General features: G+C 43.7%; 1 protein-coding gene across 2 annotated transcripts; it reads left to right on the plus strand.

Annotated features, from left to right (window-relative positions):
• Positions 1-6,685: 6,685 nt before the first annotated feature.
• spsb1 (splA/ryanodine receptor domain and SOCS box containing 1) lies at positions 6,686-13,415 on the plus strand. 2 transcript variants are annotated; one of them, XM_076042515.1, is made up of 3 exons: positions 6,686-6,862; positions 9,607-10,480; positions 11,771-13,415. In XM_076042515.1, exons 2-3 carry the CDS (start codon positions 9,787-9,789, stop codon positions 11,896-11,898), a joined length of 822 nt encoding a protein of 273 aa, XP_075898630.1. In that variant the 5' UTR covers positions 6,686-6,862; positions 9,607-9,786; the 3' UTR covers positions 11,899-13,415. The 2 variants fall into 2 exon arrangements, with proteins under 2 accessions (XP_075898630.1, XP_075898632.1); XM_076042517.1 differs by lacking the exon at positions 6,686-6,862 and adding an exon at positions 6,923-7,197.
• The last annotated feature ends 281 nt before the right edge of the window (positions 13,416-13,696 follow it).

Below are 13,696 nucleotides of genomic sequence, written 5' to 3' on the forward strand. Positions count from 1 at the left end.
CCTGATTGAATGATGAATCAAATCAATGAAGTTTGAATCGCCAAGTATAACTGTTGGTGACCACCAATAGAATTCACAGGAAACCGCACTGTCCCCACCTCAGCATATGCAACACTTACATGTCACGCCCACAGTTTCGCCATCCAGGCTTTGACTTTCTGAGTTTGTGCAGCTTTTCCGCTGTGTTTCCACGAAAACAAAGGAACAGCATCTAAAGACGTTTGCATATCTGCGTGATTACATGCAGATACAGACATCAAAACTGCAGTGATGTGATAAGTGCAACCTCGCCATGGCTGTAGTTCACTCTCAGGTCTGGGACTGGTGCCATCATGCGGACAAAGTTGGAGACGGTCCAATTTCGTGGATGGGCCATACGTGACGAGTGCACTTTGGTGGTGCTAACCTCTTAGAATGGATGCGGAAATAATAAAGTCACGACACTGCACTGAGTGCACCAGGTATCCCTTTACTCCCATCTGTCATCTGCTCACCAGCTTTTAAAAGTGACCACCAGAGTCTCCAAAGCCAGTCAGGTCTTGCATGAATGCATGGATTTAATTTTATAAGCAAACAATGATTTAAACATCTCAATAAATAACTAAATAAATGTGTGTGCCCCTTTTTTTCTTTTTTTAAAATTTTATTATTATTTTATTTTTATTCTATTTTCTGTGGTTATTTAACTAGCACTAAATATGAAATCCTAGATTTATTCTATATATATATATGTGCATGTGCATATATATGTATGTATGTGCATGTATATGTAAGTATATATGTGTATGTATGTATACTTTTGATCTTTATCAAGTGGTCTATTGTTATGAAGGAATGTCAGGGTTCAAATGTGCTAAATTCCTGCAGCTCTAAATCCATCATCCACATTCATATCAACTATGTTTTTTCTCTGGGTTTCAAGACCTGGCTTAAAACTGGGGATGCTGCATGCTTGCTGAGTTTTTTTCTTTTTTTTGTGTGTCTGTGCTTTTTCAAACATTCCCGTATGATCCACTCGACTCGGGAAAGTCTGTAGTGTTATCATTGTGCCTTTTTTATCTGAAGGAAAGGTGAGCATCTTGTTATTTTCACCATTTTCCTGTGATGATTTCTGAGTGCTCCAGGTTCTCGGTGGAGTGTCGCAGCTATCTGACAACAACTGCTGTTACATAGAGAAGGACGCTGACTCCTGGTCAACACCTTCTCTGTCTGAGTGAAGAGCGTACTTCATTTCTGGGCAGTGGTGGTGGAATTTGCAGATTACGGGTCTTTGAGCACCGAGGGCACCGACACAATTTTGATATTTTACATCTATTGTCTGACTCGTCTTTGTCTTTGCCAGTCAAGGTTATCTACTGCAGTCCTTGGACTTAAATTTCCTTGCGTAAAAGGATTTCAGTCAGGTCCCTGCAGCGTACTGCACTGAGATTATTATTGGGAATGTCCTGTATCTGAATCACTCAAGACAGATTAAAACAATTTGCCTCACTGTTTTTGAAATATTTTCACACTATTGTGTTTTTATGATTTCCTTTCACCACCTTTCCGGATGTACAGAGTGAGTTCATGAACTCAATTTAACACCTTGCAGTAGATGAGTGGGATTAAGCAAAAATAATAGTACACCATAAATTTCACAGACATGTTTAATTTGATCACTTTCTCTTTTTTTTGCGCTGCCGCTCTGCAGCGACGCGTTGCCAAGTTCCCAGTCTGGACGAGTCCCACGCTGAGCTGGTTGATGAGCAGTTAGGAAGGCGGCCAGGAGAGTCTGCACCGGGTGAGAACCAAGACCAGCCATCTGCCAGGACACGGTGTGACGGACGAAAGGGTCCAGCTCGCGGTGTCCGTGGTGGGCCTGTCTGGAGCTCCAGTCCACTGGGTCACTCTGCGGGTCTGCATCCTCACTACATAACATATCCTGCACGGTCAAGCCACACACTCTGTTTCAGTTTTTAGTTGTGATGTTCCCTTTAATATGGAAAACCCTCCAGTGATGCAAATATGCACAGAGTCACTGATGACACTTTGTTGGATGCCTGGATTGCGGAATTGTAAAACAGAGCAGAATTTCTCCTGCGTTTTTTCCCGTCAGCACACAAGGCGACTTTGGATTGTGAAGTCCGCGTCTGACGGCTGGCCTGCAAGTAGAACAAACTTAAAAATAACATTTTCTCTCTCGCCTCAGGCTGAGTTTGATGAATGTGCCTGCTGTACTCCGGGAGACTAAAATGAGAAGATCGTTATTATCAAAGAAATCTGCATGGAGAGGACTCGCGTGTCTGGATCTTCTCGGGGCGCCGAGCAGCTTTTCTCCAGGAATCCAACGCTTTACTCTGCACAGTAACAGGGGACGGCTCTCCTCCACCTGGGACCCTTCCCCAAGGGTGCGCTGTTTCCACTACCCGGTCGCTTCTCTGTGCTTTAGCAGCAATGCACCATTCAAGTCCGCAGGCAACTTGACAAACGAGCAGCGGTGTGAGCAGGGGGGATGGGGTGGGAGGGGGGTTGGTGCTCGTACTGCACCACACACACACACACACCCTGTCCCATTCACAGCGGCCCGTCCCGCAGTGGTGCACCTCTCCTCACTGACACCCTGTCCTCGTGCACGGTCAGCCCCGGCTTGCCTCAAAGTCATACAAGTACGCCGCACGTTAAACACGCGCTCGCCGATGCATATGGATGCACAAACATGACGAGAAAGCTGAAGGAGTGAAAAACACACACATTTATTGCTCAAATGTGAGATCGGTTTATACTGTTTTTCTATCTTCATGCTTATTTTATGCAGATTGCAGTCACAATCAGAATGGACAGCCACATACATCTAAATGATGCAACTCAAATATCCGTAATCAGCTTCTTTAAACTCGCTTTATCGTTTCATTGATCAATGTCAACATTGAAGTAGAGCCTTTTACTTTAAATTTGCATCCAGTCTTCAACCCATCATAAAATGATGAGAGAATTTTGGTTCACAGAAATGCCCTTTTAAAAATTATCCAAGAAACAAAATAATTTCCTGAAAAAAGATATTTAAATTGACAATAAGTTACAGTGTTAACAATTGACAAGAATTAAAAACTGGTTGAATTTGAGCAAAAGTGAAAATCTTCCTTTCTCCTCTCCTTTAAACTTTAGATGGGAAAAATTACAATAATGGTGCAGTAACATATTATTAACCTCCTTCTCCTGGAGCTCTACTAAAATACAGAGGAGAGAAATAACTCGATAATGCTGTCCAAAGATATTGTCCTCACAAAGCGCAGCTGTGTCCTATGCTGGGAGCTGCGAAACATGAGATGTATTTTCACCTACAGCGTGAATCTATTTCAGGTGTTCAACCTCCAGAACAGTCAAAGAGGAGGAGAGCGATTCAAAACAAAGACATCAAGAGGAATTTATTCAAGCTGCATCGGTCGCACATCCCTACTTATCTCGGGGCAAGTGTATGAGTCAATCCGCGAAGCCAGGGGAAATAAAATCAAGTATACCGAGTGCCCGAGAGCTAAGCCAGTTCTGCGGCTCCCATCTGTAAGATGCCTGCAGCTACAGCCTCTACCTGAGGACAGCATCCACCCACCGGTCCTCCTCACAAACTGCATCTCCTTGCAAGTGAGGAGTGAGGAGTGTCTGACGCAGCATGCAATCATTCACCTCAGCTGCTCGAACCTGCCTTGCTGCAGCTGTCCACGCATATACACCGGCCCCAACCCTCCCCCACCCCCTTGCTATAGAGGCAGTGCACTCTGCCAGCCATGCAGTGGGATGTACTATCGATCTTGCTGAAATGATGGTTTCTAAAAGGGAAGCATAAGCATGTCTCCACTCCCCTCCTCCACTGTGGAAGGGCCCAGAGATATCACCGAGCTCAGCACATTGCACCATCACCGCATGGGAAAATGGGATTTTCACTGGGAGACGAGCTGAGGGGGAGGTAATTCAAGTCACCAAGCTACCACCACCCCCCACTTCCCCAACACACACACGCACGCACCAAGGATGTAAAGTGAGCCGCTACCTTCAGACGCCTCGCACAGTGGACAAATAAGGTCATTTAGAAATGTCCTATTAATTCCGGTTACAGTCTGGGGGGAAATAGGATGCCTTTGTGTCATCGCTGCCGAAAGTCAGGAGGAAAGAGATGATAGATGTTCATTCAATATTTAATCACTATGCAGCTTGTAGCACTTGTCCATATGGACCTGAATGCCATTGTGCACCATTTGGATTCTGTAGCCCTGCAAGAGAGTTTTAGAAGTTGGCAAATTCATAAATGATAAAACAAAAACAAAAAAATCAATGATTAAAAACAAAGTTTCATTGTAACTAATTCAATAACCCGTGAGGTTTGAGACGCAGAGGTGAAGGTGTTTGTGCTTGGAGCTACCGCAAGATGGCAGCAGCGCTCAAGTGTCTCGGAAAAACTGTCTCAGGTGCAGATTGAGAGGGTTTCCCGTCATACGATGGGCACCTTTAAACATATTCTTCATGTGATACGTACAGTACCTATTTGTGCTTTGTTTTAGTTTTAAACTAATAACTAATTAATTACTAAATTCATTCATTCAATTATGAAAAATATTAAACTGATGATCAAACAGTAATGTCAATACAATGTATTTAAATACATTGTATTGACATTACTGTTTGATCATCAGTTATGATGTATGATGCTATATGAAACCATGCTGTTTCATATAACAGAAGGCAGAAAAGACCATCTCTTTTTCCCCTTTTTATATTTTAAAGAAAGGGTCTTGTTCTCCCTGTGTCTGCCTTGCGTGGGTTCCCTCCGGGTTCTCCAGCTTCCTCCCACAGTCCAAAAACATGCATGTGAGGTCAATTGAACATTCTAAATTGTCCGTAGGTGTGCATGTGAGTGTGAATGATTGTTTGTCACTATGTGGCCCTGCGATGAACTGGCGACAGGGTGTACCCTGCCTTCGCCCTAAGACAGCTGGGATAGGCTCCAGCAGACCCCCTGTGACCCTGAGCTCAGGAAGAAGCGGGTTTGGAAGATGGAAGAAAGGGTCTTGTCTTGTCCCACTCTTCAAGATACAAATTCCAGTAATAAAAAGTCTGCACAGATGAAGAGGTCTTTTATTCTACAGAAAGAAATATTAACATTATTTTTTGAAGTTTAGTGGATATTCTGAGCTACTTTTGTCCGAAAAGACTTTGTGTCTGGAGCAAGAATTATTTTTCATTAAGGTCACAACAGTTGAACTTCAGATAACTGAAGTATTTAGGATTGCGTCAGTGATATTGCTGAAGCGGTTATAAGTGAAAAACTGTGTGTGTGTGTGTGTGTGTGTGTGTGTGTGTGTGTGTGTGTGTGTGTGTGTGTGTGTGTGTGCGTCTGTGTGTGTGTGTGGTCTATCATTCCCAATGTTTGACGTTAGCCAGTCTTGATAGTGTCAGTCAACGTTTCTGAGTTCCTGAGCAGTAGTAACAATAGCTGTGACCTCAGCTCCTTTAAACGTCTTTCTGCACCTCATAAATCTCAATCCGTGCTGCGAAACAACGCGATGAAAGGTAAACTGAACAGCAAAGTGCTCCAGTAGATCAGCGCTATAAGCGATCCTGTTTAACTTGTGCTGTCAGTAAAAACCTGTTTCTGCAATTGGGTCACGGGGAGCGAACAAGTTCATTTTTCTGCCAGTACACATGACGTGCAAACCCTGAGGAAATACCTAAATAGCACAATTCTGTCCTAGAACCAGTTATAGGAGGACACATTTACACAAGAGAAAGGAAACTATGGATTTGAATTTAAACATGCTGAAGATACTGAGGCCTACTGTGAATAAACCAAAAGGCAATATGAGACAAATCTATTTATTAAAGGTGTGTCAGTTTAAAAGATTTCACTTTTCTATATATTATAGGACAGTTGTGAGTGTATATTAATTTTTGTCTTCTTGAATAATAATTCTGGTCTTTTAGTGTGATTTAGCATTTAGAAGGAAGGAGGAAGTGCAAATTATTAACTTTCCAATAGTTAGCTATCGTTAGTCTGGCAGTTAATTTTGTATATGTGAATATACAATATGTACAAAAATGTAAATGAGGGCAGAAATATTTTAGTATTGATGCTTCATTGCTTCGTTTCAAAGCCTTCTTTTCAAATCTTTATACGACTGCCAAGCATTACACGAGAGAGTCCTTCATGTGTATGTCAGATACATGTTAATTTTTAAAGCGTGGTGGCGTGCATGGGTAAACTAGCTAAATTTTGTAATGAATATTTTAAAGGTAGGGGCAAAGTGTTGTGGTGAGGAGTTGCACTGCAGTGAAGTCAGTTTCACGTTGGGCATAGCGCCGTATGGACGCCCTGCCGTAGACACGTTTTTCAGTTACACACTTGTTCGTGTCATGGCACCAAAGCGAACTTCCGTGTGTACAACAGTACAGCAGACATTAGTCGTTCTAGGTATGCGCTCAAGCACGGTTTTTTCCTAATACTTGTTTAGCTGGCCTGAAAAACCGCAGCGAGCTAGCTTAGCATCCGCGGGACGGTCGAATCCAACGCGAAGCGATCTTCAAAGACACACACACACACACACACACACACACACACACACACACACACACACACACACACACACACACACACACACACACACACACACACACACACACACACACACACACTAGGGGGAGGTCCTAATCTAGTGTAGCAGCTGGGAGCGTTTGACCACGTGACGCGAGAGATGTTAGAGAGCAGCAGCCATCACCATTTCACCCAATTCAAGCCCTGATTGAAAACCCGAAAAGGTGAGGCGACACGGGAATGCCAAACACGATGGAGTAAAGAGGAGCCCAGCGCCCGGTCTGGTCCGAGCAGCTCGAGCAGGTCTGTTAGCTCTTTCTTAGCTTCACATCTTAGTTCTCCCCCTCTGTTTGCTGCTCATATGGTGGATGCCGAAGCGCTTGTTTCCGATTCCGTATCGCTGATTTTTTGTTGTTGTTGTTTTTTTCTTAAAGCGCTTTGTACGTTAGTTTAACCGAAAACCACGCCCGTTCGTCTGGTTAGAACTATCCGCCTGCGTTTTTCGAAGGAAGACGAATCACCTGCTCGGTGTTAGTCACTACTGACTCCTTACAATGACTCATGTTCTGCGGTCTGGGCTAACTGGGTTCCCGCTGCTAGTTGTATAACCAACTCCCCGGGACGCCACGGAGCTTCAGGTAATAAGAAATAGGGGGGCCGAATGCGACGTTGTCACTCAATCGTTTGCTTCACGAGCTACTTCCGTCTGTGAAGGGACGCGCATGGACCGTCCGCGGGGCCGGCGAGCGAGCGGCCCGCGAGCCCTGCGTGACGGTTAGCCTACCTGTTCACTAGCTAGCACCGGGGAGCTTTTGTGGGTCAACCGTCTCCACGGCCTTCAAACAAACCGTGTACGAGGGGCTTTCAACTCCAAACTGATGCTTTTCCAGGTTCATTGTTCTGTGCAGGTTGTGATTTTTTTTTTTATTTTTTTTTTCTGGTGGACGACAAATGCGTGTAACAATGACGCAAGATGATGCATGAGCACATCTTGAGACATTTTTAAGTATGTCCTCCGTGAGTCTTTTACATTTTCTACAAACCATTTAAAATTCAAACGTCGATCTGTCGTATATCGTGATAGAACCAAAAAGTACACGCTCTACCTCATCCAACATCAAAGGAATAGCTAAGAAGCTAAGAATTGAGCTATTTTGGAGGGTAGAGTCAAAGCAAGTCCGTACTTGACACACGTTGGCATGGTTTATTTATTAGTCACTGATGATTCTATACGACCCTACGTAACACGCCAACGCTTTTGACATGGATGGCCTTCTCTGTTCAACCTGATGATATATGTATTCAGTAGGTCAACAAACAGGCTGGAGCTTAAGTTCAGGTGGGCCTGGTCTAAATTGGGTCGTACAATAGAGACAAGTGTTTCCTTGGCTCAGCAAGTTCAACAGGCTTTTCCTCTTGCATTTTAATAAGCTGCAAGCCAACCCAGGGGCCCGGGAACCCCAACCAGGCCAGGCCAGAATCCAAACCAAATATATCCCTACCCTACCAATTAGTATGTTTGTTCAAAAGCCCATATGAAGGTAGGATGGCCCTTAATTTGTCTTGTTAGTTTTCATTAACCAGTGCATTTGTATGGGTTGCCTTTGCCGCTGAGATGGGGAAGTGGTGCACTCCAGAGCGGGTAAATTAACACGTTTCCCTCTCCCTGAATGCTGGACAGGCATTGAAAAAGAGATTGTTTACATTCAGATGCTGGACACCCGCTGCTCGCTTTTTCTTCCTCCTGTTTTCCAAACACTGAGAAGACATGACCCAGTTAAATGGTTGTTTACTTGCATTAGAAAAAGAGCCAAAGCACTCCTCAATGAACTCTTGTCTACAATTCAATTAGCGTGGACTTCCCAGCAGCACAATTTTCCCCTCTGCACAATGCTCGCTTCTGCCGAGCTGCAAACTTGCAGACACAAAAAGTCACAGCGTGTCTTTGACATGTGTGTATCTTTAGTATGCAATAAATTGTAGCCCTCAAAATTAGGGTTTTGACTAGAAAAGAATGGCACAAGATATAACACCTACTTTCATATATGGACCACTGGAATAGACGGTTGAAGTAGTTGTAGGTGTATTGTCAAGACACCTTCAGAAGTTTGGTGGTCCAGCAGCGTCTTCTTAAAAATGACAGTTTTCAAAAGATTCCTTATTCGCTAGACTTTTCATGGCCGCCTTTCCTGTTGCCCTCTCGTATAACAAGTAAAGGCTGAGGTTTTTCCACTCTTTCGCCTATTTTTAGAGATTGTGGGAATAACATGTCAGCCTGTCGAGTCTCTGGAATTCCCTGCCGCTTTAGCGCAGTTGCTTGCGCCCTTTAGCTGCGTTGTATCTTTACCTTTTTCAGTTGCGGCGTGATAAATCATAGATAGCCGAAAACGTCTCGCTCGCAAATGCTGGAATGGACTTGACATTGTCCAGAAAAAGCCAGAAAGGATATGATTGCAGAAAGGACACTTAATCAAATAATGTCTTCATGTTGTTTGTGTGGCCTTGTCCTAATCGAATCATTTAGTGAAAGGCATGCTTCATAACATGGGTGTGACCCTGCTGCACGCCCATCTGAACCTGCCTAGAACTGATGATATTTTAATATTATTTTAGCTTCTGACCCAGTACGTTAAGTATATTGCACTAAGTTACACTATGTTTAATGACCATGTTATTGGTGGCAGTTTTGTCTTGATGTTTATGTCCCAGTTGTCTTGGGTTATGGGTCGATGGAGTGAGCATTAAGTTGGAACAAAGCCCCCACTTAAGACAAGCCTGCTGCGGGTTATGTCATTTGTTTTTCCACTGTAGATGTTTTCAGATTCCCTGTTGTTGGATGTAACTGAATAAACAATGACACTTTGACCGTGATCAAAGGCCATGGTGGCCTGAGACGTGGAGGACATTCCACCTAATGTATAGCCTGATGGTTTTCATTGGCAAAAATTCACCCTCTAAGCAAGAAGCTGGTTAACTGAACTACTATTGTAATTTGCTGTAATTGACTTGATTTCCGTTCATGGTCTCTTTTTAATATCTCCTTGTAGGCTTAACGCGACACCTGGCCTGGCCTTGGGCGTCTCTCTCTAGTGGCACAGGGGCAGCGGACCTGCGTCTTGTGTCACAGGAAGCACGGTGGAGGAGTGGGTCTGAGACCAGTTACTCCCCCCATTTGTCTTTAAGGAGGGAGGGGGGAGGGAGACAGAACGGTCGCAACCTCTCAGAGCATGGGGCAGAAAGTCCCGGGTGGCTTCAAGACCATCGACATGCGGGACCCAGCGTTCAGCCCCCTGAAGCTGGAGCTACAGGCCCTGAGTCACACCAAGCCATCGCGACTCGACCTGCTGCTGGACATACCGCCGGCCAGCCTGGACATCCAAATCCAGAACTCGTGGAATAACGACGACCGCTCCCTCAACATCTTCGTGAAGGACGATAACAAGCTGGTGTTTCACAGGCACCCGGTGGCGCAGAGCACCGACGCCATCCGGGGGCGCGTCGGCTACACGAGGGGACTGCACGTGTGGGAGATCAGCTGGGCCATGCGTCAGAGAGGCACGCACGCCGTGGTCGGGGTGGCCACGAGTGACGCCCCCCTCCACTCGGTGGGCTACACGGCCTTGGTGGGAAGCAACGCAGAGTCCTGGGGCTGGGACCTGTGCAAGAGCAAACTCTACCATGACGGCAAGAATCTCCCTGGGAAGAGTTACCCTGCCTTCCTGGAGCCAGATGACACCTTCATCATACCAGACTCCCTCCTGGTGGTGTTGGACATGGACGAGGGGACCCTAGGTTACATTGTGGACGGACACTATCTCGGCGTAGCGTTTCGAGGACTTAAGGGCAGGAAGCTGTACCCGGTGGTGAGTGCTGTGTGGGGACACTGTGAAATCCGGATCCGGTACGTCAATGGACTCGACCGTAAGTGCACACATTTTATCTCTTTCATCTTCCTTCATCTGTAATTTTCTGTTTTGTTTTTGTGACTTATATAAATCATATTACGATTCATAGTTTAAATAAACAGGCGTGACTGACGACCAAGGCTTTTCTTAACCCCTCAACAAATGGAGTTTAATGTATCGCAATGCTGCTGCTCACCCATAATATAAAATCAAGGCTTCCTTGAAAGTGACACACCCAGCAGAGACGCAGAGAAACATTTTTAGAACTTGATTAATTATTGTATTCATCTATTGGAGGAAAAGTGAAAGTCATCTTGCAACCAGGAAAGAGGTCCGGTTTCCTGCAAGTCAGTTTGAAGGCTTGCTTTATTCTAACCAATCAAATTGTCCCATAAAAAGCTGGTATAAAACCCAATATCACTGTTGAGCGTATTCCTGATGGGTTAATGCCAAGTATTCTCTTGTGGGAAAGAGGATGAGGCTTAAATGAGGGAACATAGATGCTCATTAAAACAGGTTGTAATACACACATTTCCCTCGTGCTCTGCGCTCATAAGACTTTTATGCGCGGATCCCTGACCTAGTTTAGGCCTTGCAAAGCAAATGGTAGAGATGCAACGAAAAGGAAGAAGAGCCTGTTTCAATTTTGTGTACAAAGAGAAATTTTCCTATTATTCATTTTACATACTGTAATTTATAATAAATTCTAATTGGAACATGGCTGCAATTGAATGCGGCAATTAAGACATTTTTGTGGACACAATGTCTGAAAGTGGCAACTAATGGTTGTAGCTACAGGGCTGAATGCTAAATATCTTTGCTTTGTGTAAGATATTTTATTATGTGTAATTGGTCTTTGTTCTTGAAACAAGTCATTCACTGTTTTGAATCTCAAGTTCTATCCAATCAACACATATTTGTTGAAACATGTTTAAAACTGATGGTCAACCCACATAAGGCTTTCAGTTGCAGATGCAAACTTTTAGGAAGCAAATATTCAATGGCCATAATAATAATAAGAAAGCTTGTGAGATATTTTCTTGATGTTGGTGTTTTTGTTTAAAAATCTCATTGCAAGAGGGTCTCAATCAGAGAGACAGAATGATCTTTTTAAATTCTATTATTGTTTGAGTTTATTGATATTTGGTAAGATGCAGCGGTTTCATGAATCTGTCCTCCTATTTAGGATAAAAGTAATTCTTTGTAAGCCTTCACTGAAGTAAAAAAAAGTGCACTGATATCCAAAGTGTTGAAAATGTGTTGCTCACACGCTCTCTCTCCTCTCTCTCTCCCCCCCGCCCCCCAGCTGAACCCCTGTCTTTAATGGACCTGTGTAGACGTTCAGTGAGGGTGGCATTAGGGAGAGACCGTCTGAGCGAAATCCATAGACTTCCCCTCCCAGCCTCTCTCAAGAACTACCTGCTGTACCAATGACGGCGCCGGCACTCCCGACACGCCTTCTGCACATCCTCGCCTCTCATAGTTCTCTGGGATTGTTCTTGAACCCGTCTGACAACATTACTCAAGCATTGAGGACTGACTGGGATTGCAAGTAACCTTCTTCGTCAGTGGCTGGACTTCTATGAGTTTTCTTATTCTGTTTTTATGACTATTTGCAATTGTAATGTCTAACTCTATCAAATCAGGAAATCACTGAGCACTATGCACATGCTGATACAGACGATGCCATGACTCCGACCCATGACGGTCACTCTGTTACTTCACCAACACTTTACGGTTATGAGATGATGTGGGTCAGTACCTCTTCTGTGCCCTCCATGCTTGATCAATTCTTATCTTTTTAAGAGTGAATATTATTGGCAGTTTGAAAAAAAAATGAAGTGGTCGGCCAGATGTCTGCAAAAATGTACGATCCAGATTTGTCCACAAGATGGCAGTGCACATCTCGTTTTGAAAATTTTTGCTGAAACAGTGAGATGTTGCCTGTGTTGCTTTTAGGCATAGAGATTTTTAATTGGTTAACTTTAAAACATAGCTGGAGGCTCAAACGCCGCAGATTGAGGATGCTGACCAGTCCACAGTGAGTCTGTAGTGCAGTGTGGATAAATGCACTGTGAGGCAGCTGAGGAGCAGCTCCAACCATCTACTGCACTAGCAGGTTCCTGTGCGTATGGAAGGTCATCTCATCCCCTGCCATCCGGGCATCAAGCAGGAGGGTCAACAGCAGCAGAAATTTTTAACGTAAGAATTATGTCACTGTGATGATTATTTGTAGCATGTATCTTGCAGGATGTTTTTTTTTTCTCAATACAATCACTTTAAAAATGTATTTCATGTCACTTGTTTTTGTTATGTTTTTTTATTTTTTTTATTTTATTTTTTTTAGTGCTGCAGTTAAACCACATGCTATCGGGACCGATGAGCAGTGGTCCACCCTCTAAAGCAGTGGACGTCACTGGTTTACACAGAGTCTCATAAAGCAGTTAAAACAGCCGCTGACCTGGTTTGTCAGAATAACCAACTGCTGCTTTTGGGTCTCGCATGCATGTGGCTGACAGCCGTTGATGTTGTGTTTGTCTTTTGTGACAAGCAAAAGGTGCAGGGGACTTACAAACAGACCATGTATTTGGATGATTTGTGTGTGTCTGTGTGTATTTGTGACTGACTGAGAACTAGAGTTAAGACACCATGATGACAGGTTTAAAAAAAGAAAAGAAAAAGACAATCCACATAGTGCTGCACAAATGTTATAAAAGGTCAGATTGCCAATGTATTATCAAATGCCACATATAGCCCTGTTGGTTCTAGTTTTCTGGATTTCTTTTCTCTTGTTTCTGTGAGATGTTCAGCTGTGCTTCCTGCTCAGCACTCTGCTGACACGGACACACTGGGCCACTCTTTACCTTTCCCTTGCTTGCAACATCCACTTTTATTTGTATTTCTTGTTGTAGATTTGTTTATAAGTATCTATTAAAGTTTATTTCAAATTATCTTTTGGGTTCTGTACTTTTTATTGCTTAGTTTTAACATGGGCACTTTTGTTCATACTAAAATATGTTAATTAATGTCGTGAGATTCACAAAGGCAATTCAAAATGCATTGTAGGGGATTAAGGATGTACATATATACACTGATTATGAGATGGACATTCTGCCCTTATACAAGGTTAGACAAAATTACATCGATGCATTGAATGAATACGGCATAAGCCATTAACTATGTGGGCTAAGCATACATTCCTGAGCAAAAATGTAATTTCGGGGAACGTTTC

Source organism: Nelusetta ayraudi, unplaced genomic scaffold, assembly GCF_046127955.1.
Source record: "Nelusetta ayraudi isolate G7.1 ecotype Tasmania unplaced genomic scaffold, CSIRO-AGI_Nayr_v1 ptg000070l, whole genome shotgun sequence".
NCBI classification, from domain to species: Eukaryota; Metazoa; Chordata; class Actinopteri; order Tetraodontiformes; family Monacanthidae; genus Nelusetta; species Nelusetta ayraudi.